Source organism: Gallus gallus, chromosome 4 (assembly GCF_016699485.2).
Source record: "Gallus gallus isolate bGalGal1 chromosome 4, bGalGal1.mat.broiler.GRCg7b, whole genome shotgun sequence".
NCBI lineage: Eukaryota > Metazoa > Chordata > Aves > Galliformes > Phasianidae > Gallus > Gallus gallus.
The window spans coordinates 34,277,236-34,287,555 of record NC_052535.1 but is presented as its reverse complement, the minus strand read 5'-3'; the positions used below and the strand labels follow the sequence as shown (position 1 = coordinate 34,287,555).

Sequence of the window (10,320 nt, the reverse complement as noted above, 5' to 3'; positions counted from 1 at the left end):
CACACAGTGAAAAAAAAAAGCATAGACTGGGTTTTCAGTTCAAATACCTCTCGCAAGGGAGGGAAACAAAAGATCAGGCATCATTGCTTCATGTAAAAGGGCTGCTGTTGTAATACGTCCAACATTTGTACACGTCTTAGAAAACACTTCTTACAAAACTAATCTTCAGTTGAAGATCCCTCTTCTTGTATCTGCTTTGGGTTTCTTGGTCTGGGGCACAGGGAGAACAGGGGCTGCTGAGGCTCCAAACCACGCAGGCACCTTCCTCTTACCTGGGGGCTGGGAGCTCTGCAAGGAGAAAAAGGTGTAAAAAAAAACACATTTCCACATCCAATTGTAACTTACAGCTCTGCACCTCAAACAGTGGTTGTCAGGAGACACCCAGCAAGTTAACGAGGGCAGTGGAAAGCTCGTGTCTCCCTCAACTGCAGGGCTTTTTTCAAGCAGCTGACTGTATGAATGAACAGGTGGCAGGGAAACATCCAGGCCTGCCATAAAGCACTGGCACACCTCTACCAGCGTTATCCTCAGGAATTGTACTGAAACAAAACAATTAAAAAATCTGTCAAAAGGGCAAATAAAGTAACAAGAGTTCTTTTGTGTGACTCCCAGGGAGAAGGCCAACTGCTGATGTGTTACCAGTCTGAGGTACCCAGGTGTCAGCTACCTTCACTGATGACTACTAGAGCCCACCTGTGATGCCACAGGTGCCTGCCCCTCACCCTCTCACCTCTCAGCAGGAAGGGCATCAGCTGTGCAGACCATGCTGTGCTCTCTGCAACTCCATGGGGCATCTTTCAATGGATGCCATAGCAACACAAAGCATGAATTCCAGTAAGAGCATGCAGCCATGAGATGAATGGGCTTCCACTCTCCATTCAGCCACCAGTTTTTAAATAATGAAGGGACTAATTTCTATTGAGATGTTCATCTCAAAATTGCCCTTGGGAAGGACTTGCATCAGGACTGATCTACAGCCAGGAGAGAGACTGTAGAAGAGCCTATAGCAAGAGATGCATACACCACCAGGTCTCCCAGCACAGGCTCAGGTGGAATAGAAAGCATGCACAGACCATTACACTGATCCCCTTTGTTCCTGATTCAGAAAAATGCATGTAAAACTGATGTTCTGGAAGCTCTCCGAGGCTATGAACAGTAAATAGTGTTCCAATACATTCAGTGGTTCAGGTAAGACAGCTGCTGTGTTGTTTAAGAATTATACCTATCTACAAACTTAGTTAAGGAGAGGGATAAACTAACCAGAATAACGGGTTTGTGAACACAAAATGTGATGCAGACATTAACTTCCCAGCCTCAAACTGGAAATTGAGACAAACTGTACAGCAAGTGATGCTGGTCACAGCCATACAAAGCAACCTTTGGAGAAATGCAGTGTCTGTGCTCATACAGCTTGTTTACATGAACACCACTGCAGAAATCCTTGGTGTGATGAGCAGCAACCACACACAACCTTGGAGAAGGAGCCAAAGGTCCCCTTGAGGTGTTTGGAAGCACCTGCCACTAGAGGGCTGCCAAGATCTACTAGGGAAAAAATTCCTAAAGCAGGCTGCTGCTGTAGAAGTGGTGTACTCAGGCTCATCAAGGGCAAGACAAGAGACATATTGCTCTGCATCAAGCACGTTACCATGAGAAACTGGCTCACAAATTCAGGGTAACGGTTTATGCACAAGAAAGAGCTCAAACAGAAGCTGGGTTTTGCTTTAAGATCAACACTGAAATCACCACCTCCGTGCTCTGCTCCTGGCAGAGCTACTGGCAGCCTCACCTTTGGCTGAGTGTCAGCAAACAGTTCTTCATCAGGACTGAGGGCTGGCTGGTTCCTGGAGGCCAACTGGATGGGCTCCGTGCAGTCTGCTGCACCCCTGTTACCTGGCTGGGCATCATCTGTGCTCCACGTGGCCTTTCCATAGGACAGTAACAAAGGAGGCTGTTACATGTATCACAGCATTAGAGCACAAACGAGATTTTTTTGGAAGTAAATCAGTCTAATTATAAAAAGGAGTTCGAACACCCCTCCTTCATAATATCCCTAGCTATTTCTTATCCATTTCACCAAAGCAAAATTTGAGCAAGTGAAATGCATTCATTATAAATAAAGGAACTAGCCTTTTTTTTTTTCCTTGTAGGGAAGAAGAACGTACCCTCTATCCCAGTGGCTCCAAGAACTCGAAACACTTGCTTCCATGTCACCACTGCTATATTTTCCAGGCTGGATGTGGCTCTTGACAGCCTGGACCAGTGGTTGGCAACCCTGCCCACAGGGGAGGGTGAAACTAGAGGATCTTTGAGATCCTTTTCAGGCCTGGCCATTCTATGATTCTATGATTTTCAGACATGTTTTTCAAGCAAAGATGTTAGCTGAAAAATGGTGTAATGGGCACAGATCTATTAACCTGTGATTGTTACACCACGTCTGTGCATTACTGATGGAAACAAACAAAGATTTTTTTGCATCAACTACACATTTCTGATTCATGACTGCAGTCTCACTTAGAGAATCATTCATGGCTAATGGCTACTGCATGCTTTATTATAGTAAGAACACCTATTTACCAAAGCTGAGGGCACCACTTGTGGATGGTTCTTTTCATCTCCTTCCTTCAGTATAGGATTGGTCAAGTTATCCTATAAAAGAAACAACAGAATGTTAAAGAAAGAAAGAACATCCATTAGCAATTTTCAAAAGCTGTTTGCTACAGGGAATTATTAGAATGAGGATTTCTTCTGAGAAATGAATGAATGAAGTCTGTTTTGATTAGTTTTTTACATTTGCAGTCTGCTCATTTGTACAACATTAACTTGATCTGTAACAGTATGTCATCCCTGCTATTAGCTCCAGCAGCTATCAGTAGCAAGAAAAAAAAGTTATCACAGCTCATACAATTGAACTGCCAGGTCAACTCTGGGAAACAAAATAAACACGCTCAGACACTTATTGTAGGAACAAAACAGTGCTCAGGGAGGCAAGAAACAGTCAATTTGGCAAGGCATGAAACATTATCTTTGCCCCAAGTTAAAGAAACCATCCCAGACCTCTGTAAGGAACAGACACGAATTCCTCATGCATGCAGGCAGTAAAAGGATTTACAGTTTGCAACTTCTTTTTGTCATTCTCACTTGGAGCAACTCCAAGGGCAGCCTTCTGTATAAAGTGTTGTACTGAGACTTGTGAAGATGCTGAGAGGCAAGCATGGGGCTGGAAAGGCTGCTCTAGCCTTTTTCAAACTGCAGTAGCAAGGTCAGTATTTCCTTCTAGAGGAAATTTCTCCCAGTGACTCAGACTTACAGCATGACACTTTCCTTGTTATTACGGCTACATCCAGTTGCCTGAGCAAGAGAGGCACCCATGAATGTCTTAGAGCTTTCTAGACAAAAAGGGATTCAGTTTTCCCATGTTAGGTTGGTGATCAGGTACCAATAAAGGCAGAACACGGACTGTTTATAAACAGTCCAGTTTACATAGAGCTTTCATATTGGGCAGAAATTTCAATTTCATATTCTTCCATTATCTCAGCTACTCAAAACTCCTGGATTTTACATGGAATTTTTACATTCATTTACTGAATGGCTGGACAATAGCAGAAGATGACTGTGCCTATTCCGAGCCCATTATTAAGTTGCAGTTATAATGGTATACAGCAGCAGGACCGACCAGGGGGCTGATATCTCTCCTAGGTCAGCAGTTCAGAAGAGGAACCTCCTGGTCAACTCTCAGAGGAGAGGAAGACTTTTATTCAGAGCTGAGGAAAAGGTAGACTGGGAAGATGGAGATGCTAAGCAGCACTGCAAGCAGCAACAACAAACAGCATTTGGCCTGATTCTAAAAAGACAAAACATTATTTTCACAAAACCAGTTTTATAGATGTTTACTAACCTTTCTTCCACTCCACAAAGCTTTGCCCCTACTTGTTTGGTCTGCTCCTGTCTTTTCCTGCTGCTCGTCTGACAGCACCAGCATCCTTTTGGCACCTGAACCATACTTAGATTTACTGCCATCCCTTTTCTCCAACAACACAATAGCCATCTGGATGAGATACAGTTCAATATGTGCAGGAACAAGTTTTCTAATTGCTTGAATTTTGGTGGTGTCTTGGAAAAAAAAATATAAATACATTATTTTTTTTTAATTGCCCTGCCTCTCATTGACTATTTTCTTATGTTGTAAAATATATCAGTTGTTTCTCAGGAAAGGATTGATTAAGGCATGGAAAGCCTAAAAGTTCCATAAGAAACTACATCACGAGTTCATGGGATAAATTCCCAGCTCATTCACAGAAACATACCATCTTACATTTAGTGTAAGACATGATAATCACCCTAACTCTAACCTGCCTCTCCTGTCAGCCATTTTCTCTTGAGATGAAGGCTATATACGTGGGTTGAATAGCCTCCCATCTTCGGCTGTGCTGGAACAGAGAACTTGCACAGCAGTATGTTTAAGAAAGTAAAGCTGAGAGTCTGGTTGGGCCTGAAACTGCTGCAAAAAGGACACATTAATCTGCAATAGGACAGGAGTACTGCAAGTGGTAAGTGAGAAAAATTCTGCAAACTCAAGTAATTCAACTCCTAGGATGAGACTGAACTTTCAGTGCCTCATGTGCAGAGCCACAAAAACATATGTGGTTGCTTCCAGCTTCTGAACTAGCCCATGGTACCAGATGATGGGGTTAAGATGAAGAGCTGTATTTCCTGCACTATCCTGCTTCCTCCTCATAAACAAGTAATTTGCAGGCAAGCTTCCCCACAGAAATTTTACACCTCTGCTTCCGCATATTGTCCATAAGCCAGTATATAGGGAAAGATTCTGCCAGTGTGCATTTCAATTGAGTAAATATATACACTTTTAAGAACGGTGCCTGGATCTTATCCAGCACAATACAGTCAAATGGAAGGATCTGTAGAGTGCTACTTTCTTTTCATCTTTAATGAAGCCTGATTGCCCTATTCTGAAACAAACTTGAAAGGCAAGCAACAACTGTCTTTGCAGTGCCCTGCCTTGCTATAACCACAAGTCTTCAAAAAATGATAGGTGCAACCTGAAGCAGTAGCCGAGCTGTGATACTTTTCATTCCCTTCATTAGCATGCCACTACCATGAGAAGCTTCAGACAGGGGCTGCGATGCTCACCTGAGTCAATAGGAGGATTACGGATAATATCAGAAATGATCTGTTGAACTTCAGGAGTCAAACCTGCTCGCTCCAGGTTGACAGGATAGCCAGCTTTCACCGCCCGGAACAAGTGAGTGCCAACCTCAGTAAGAGGAAGAGATCTGGTCTCACTGATAGTCCTCTAGGGAAACAAAGGAAGAGGAAATTAAGGTGGCAGGAGTGTCTGAAATACAACTCAAAGCCTGCCAAGTTCCCGTGCCCCAAAATCAACCAGGGATACCAGCACATAGCTAGCTGTGCAACAGCTCTCCAACTCACACACGCTTTATTTCTTCTAATATTTCTCAAATTTATTTTCCAGCTCATAAAGAGCATATTTCTCTCAAGACTAATACTTTTCTTAGCACAAGCACGATGAGACCTTAGACTACTTCAGACAAAGACAGACTCTTGTCAGGAATGGTGCTGTGTGACCGCCTTCAGCCTGCTTTATAGCACATGTTCCTATGCCACAACTAAACACCGTCCTCTTTCCACCCTCTACAGCAGCTGAATCCCAGCTAATTCTACTACAAAGGAAATGGATGCTTTTTGTCTGACAGTTGAACATCAACACAGCCCCTGCTTCCTGAGGTACTTCCTTGACAAAGCCTCAGATGTTTCCTGCTAAGTAGCTGTGAGGCACTTGACCTGCCAGTTATCCATATGATTCACAGTGCCAGAGAAGAACAGGCTTAACAGTACCAAAACAAGTTTCCATTTCAAGTCTGTTCAATAAATTATTATCTGGAAATATTTGCACTGAAGAGAAACATCTGAAACTTCCTCCATCTAAACTTGCACTTTTCAAGGAGAGATTTCAAACTGGTTACTTCTCTGCCTTCGAAGACCAGGTTTCATGTTTCTACTGATTTCTCCAGGGATAATACACATACTGTGCATAAAATTATGAAGATTAATGGAAGCAGAGCATCAAGTCACCCATCCGATAATTATACAATTGCTTCTTCTTAATTAGCCCCTGCATGCACTTTATGCTAGCAACTACCTGACAGGTATTATCCATACTCTTGGAAAGGACAAAATAAAATTCAAAGCAACTTCAATTTTCTACTGCAGAATTAAAAAGCAATAGAGGAGACTATACAAAGTGACTCATGGTGCTCATCTTTACAGGGCACGTGATACGACATCAGTTCAGCCACATAGCACTCCATAGCTCCATAGCACTTCAACAACTTAGATATGACTTGACCTTAGCTTTTCTTCATAACAGGAAACACACCTTTAGAAAGTTTGAATGAGAAAGCCACACTGACACGCAGTCTTACTGTTTTGCACTGAATCTCCATATGACCTTCACTTTGCAACGTTACAGTCTTACACATGGACATGGCACAGGCAAAGGAATAGGGATTTGATATCTAAAGATGCAACAGTTAGTGAAATTTATCCACGCAGCTATTAGCCTTAAGGACATGACTACATACAGCCCCATGGTTAGTCTACTTTCCCACAGGCTTCCTGATCAGGAAGTTTTTCTACATGCCCTTCCTATATAAAGACAAAGTTACGATGCTAGATGGGACTAGATGCGATGCTAAATGGAACTAAACCCATAGCAGAAAAGCACCTTGCTCAAAACTACTAAAACATGCCAACAAAATAATGGCAGCAATTATGCCCCACGTCCTGCCAACCAAAAGATACCGCTTTAGGGTTTTACAGCTACTCCTCCCAACACTGGCAGAGGATTTAAGGGAACAAAAATGCAAATCCCCTACATGTTTACATAAAATATCACCACTGCTAGTTTTCAAAGAGGAAGTGACCACCATAGGGAAGAACTTACCAGGGAGAGATTTTTCTCTTGGAACAGGACATAGGTGACATGCTCTGAGGGAGACAGAGCTTTAGTATTCTTCCAAGGAGATGTCTCTTTCTGATCTGTAGATTCAGGTTTGGGGAATATGTCCGTCTGGGTGAGATAAAGAGGAGTAAAAGGATTATATCTCAGTAACAACTAATTTGGATAATGGGTGGGTGATTCATAAGTAACAGAAATGGAGTCATTTATCACCATGCAGACTGATTTTGACCACAAAAAAAAGCAAAGAGAGAATCACGACGGATACTCACATATTTCCATCTTAATAAAACAATTATGAGACTGCCCCAGTGAACTCATGGGGAAAAAGCCAAAAAACAGCCTGTCAATACAAAACTCGGTGCTCATGACACATGTAAAATTATGCCATCAGAACAAACTATGGTATTCCACCTGTTGTTTTTGCATGGAAAATTCCTCCATTTATTTTCAATTTCAGCCTAACAAAGATTTCTTGAAAAACAGGAATTGTTTCAATGCCATACCCAGGTACATTAGCTTTCTCTTAAGGAGAATTATGGCTTGATGTTTAATGCAGTGAGGAATTATCTCAGTCATGACAGAAATAGCATTACTGCTCTACTTGCTTTCTAAACATTCTAATCCCAGTATCCACAGATTTACATAGGAATTCACCCCCTTAAACTGCTGCATATCACCTCCAATCCTATGCTCCACGATCCCTCTCTGGTAGTGTCTCCTATCATTACGAGGGCAAGAGTGATGAGGAGCTACTTTACAGGAAATCTTAGAAGTAAATCAACAGTGTTGATACAAGCCAGACATTGGACTTCTACCAGTGTGCTGAAGAAAAGCTTATAGAAACAAAGATGAGTCCTTCCATCAAAATCTACTGAAGCAATTACCTTATGGGGGCCATTTCCTATACCGTTGCTCTCCAAACCCATATCACAATTAACTAGCTTCAAGATCTTAATAGTATGGCACCATCAACCTTGTTAGACAGGTGGTCTTCATAAGCATGCCTAACAACACCAATCCACAACATCAGCCAGGTTCTGATGTCTTTACTATGTAGCACATTTAGATTTGGAAGGCCTATATGTAAGCAAGGTTGCCCTGCCCGGATGGGAAAACTGTTCAGGACAAACGCTGAAGGAGGAATCCAACAGCTGCAAATCAGATTATGATCCTTCAGGCTCCTACATGCTAGTAGACAAAGTAAACCATACCTGCAAACCATTTGCTTGGCAGAACTCCTTAATCTCAGCCAGAAGAAGGACCAACATTGTCGATTTGGCTTCAGATACACCATCAATTCTCTTCACATTCTCAACAGTGGTAGGCCTGGTCCAGGATAAATAACGAAAGGCATGGATACGTCCTATACTGATGCTTTTAATCATGAAGCATCTCAACGATATGCACTTGGTCTACAGATTTATCAGTCACTACTTGAAAATTTTATTACTGCACTATCATCTCTGGTATTAAGTTCTCTGTCTACACTTCTGTATCCTGAAGCTTCACTACAGCAAAAAATTCAAATTTGCTGCTTAATACTTCAGGGTACGTTAGGAGCATTTATTATTTATTTGCTATTCCCTCCTGAAAGCACATAAGCCTAGAGATATTCCATGGAAGAACATACACATTCCAAGTATCTAACCTTATCTAATGCTGCGTAGCAGCTCAGGAAAGCTCTTCAGATGCATTAAATACTGATCTACCCTATGATACCCTCTCTTAAAATCACAGAAATCATATTTTTTTTTTTCCTTTCAGTAGTTGAGAGCAACACTAAATTTTTATTATTCCTCTGTGCTACAGGGTTATCCATGTAAGGTAAGGGACAGCTCCTGACCTGTATCAATCCTTATCAGCATATGGGCACAGTAAAATAATCAGAACACACTGAAGACAAGTTGGAAAGGTAAGAAATGGAGAATATGCACTTTCTCCTCCCTGACTGTCAAGCTGACATGAGGTTTGGTTACAGAGACACATGCAAAGTTGGCATTTTATTTAAAAACAAACAACACTAGAATGAAGACATAAGCCTGACGTATACAGCTTTCTAACTTACATCAGTAAATACTCTACAAGGGTACATGACAAATTAAATTGATCAGGAAAAATGCTACATCTTTACAAACGAGGCATGCTATGCAACAAAGGCAGAAAGAGAAAATGTGACTTGGCTTGTGATCTTTTTCCTGAGTTTTTCTAATTTATATGTATGCTTTACCTCATTCGGGCCATCTCCACCAGGATCTTATTGGTTGCCAAGACAGCAGGAGGAATTACCTTCTCATTAGCTACCTTCTGTCTAGCAGTCAGCAACTTGCCATAGAGAGCAGTCTGTGAAGAAGAGCCAAATTCTCACAAAGAAGCTTTAGATCAAGCACATAGAAAAGATTCAAATATGAGCTGAAAAATGATAGCTTCTCTAATCTTTCCACTAATACACAAAAACGCTGCAACCCTTCAATAACTTCACATTGAAATTCTCTTTCAGGACTCCTACTCGTAACATCTTTGTAATGTCAAAGAGCTGCCCAAGACAGCTGCTCCAATACAACAGAACTGTGCTGTACAGGTTGTTTGCAGTTCACAGATATTCTCTCTTCTCAAGACTTACCTCTAGTTCATTTTCTCGGGATGAAACAACAGGTACTCGAGGCCTCAAAGGAGATTTCACTGGTGAGCGCTCTGGGGGGCTGATGAAAGTTACATATAAAGTCAGCACTTGTGTCTGGTCAATTTATTCACAAACCACCTGTATCACTACCTGCATCTGGATGGTCACACTGTTAAGAAATTATATTCTCAGAAGCACTTGTCCATTCATGATGTTATTCTGACAGCATCCACAAGAAACATCCCGCATTTCTACCCGCAGCCAGCAACATGCATCTTTGCCAAGAAGAGCTAATAACTTTAAAAGCATTGGTGACAAAGGCACAGCTGCTGTGCTGTAAGCAGAGTTAGCTGATGTTACTCTAGGCATGTCTGCATAGAGAGAACATCACAGTGACCAGACTACAGGTTCATGGTTTTCTGCAAGCATCAGTATGCTTGTTGGAAAGAAGAATGGAACTGTTTAGGAATGTCAGACAAGTTTAAACCTGAAACTACACGTTGTCCTGGAGAATAAATTACTTTTTCTGACCTTTGAAATAGCTTGTTTTATTTCTTTTGACCTCAAGGAACCCGGGCACATCTCAGTCTTCTCCAGATTAGTGCAAAAAAAGCAGAAACCTAAACTTACACACTCACTTACAATCACTGCATGGGACATACATTCAGTTCTCTGAGACGCAGTCAAAGCTTGCCAACTT

The 10,320-nt window shown here is 41.8% G+C and overlaps 1 protein-coding gene across 1 annotated transcript in view; it reads right to left on the bottom strand.

The window, feature by feature from the left end:
• Positions 1 to 87: 87 nt before the first annotated feature.
• Positions 88 to 10,320, bottom strand: part of WRN (Werner syndrome RecQ like helicase) — a 41,641-nt gene continuing 31,408 nt past the window's right edge. The window contains exons 28-36 of the mRNA NM_001396951.1: positions 9,621 to 9,699; positions 9,228 to 9,340; positions 8,212 to 8,326; positions 6,983 to 7,108; positions 5,149 to 5,311; positions 3,896 to 4,110; positions 2,575 to 2,646; positions 1,787 to 1,948; positions 88 to 288 (exon numbers count right to left, since the gene is read on the bottom strand). Coding sequence (NP_001383880.1) covers positions 166 to 288; positions 1,787 to 1,948; positions 2,575 to 2,646; positions 3,896 to 4,110; positions 5,149 to 5,311; positions 6,983 to 7,108; positions 8,212 to 8,326; positions 9,228 to 9,340; positions 9,621 to 9,699 — 1,168 coding nt within the window. The 3' untranslated portion in view covers positions 88 to 165. The remainder of the gene's footprint in view (positions 289 to 1,786; positions 1,949 to 2,574; positions 2,647 to 3,895; positions 4,111 to 5,148; positions 5,312 to 6,982; positions 7,109 to 8,211; positions 8,327 to 9,227; positions 9,341 to 9,620; positions 9,700 to 10,320) is intronic.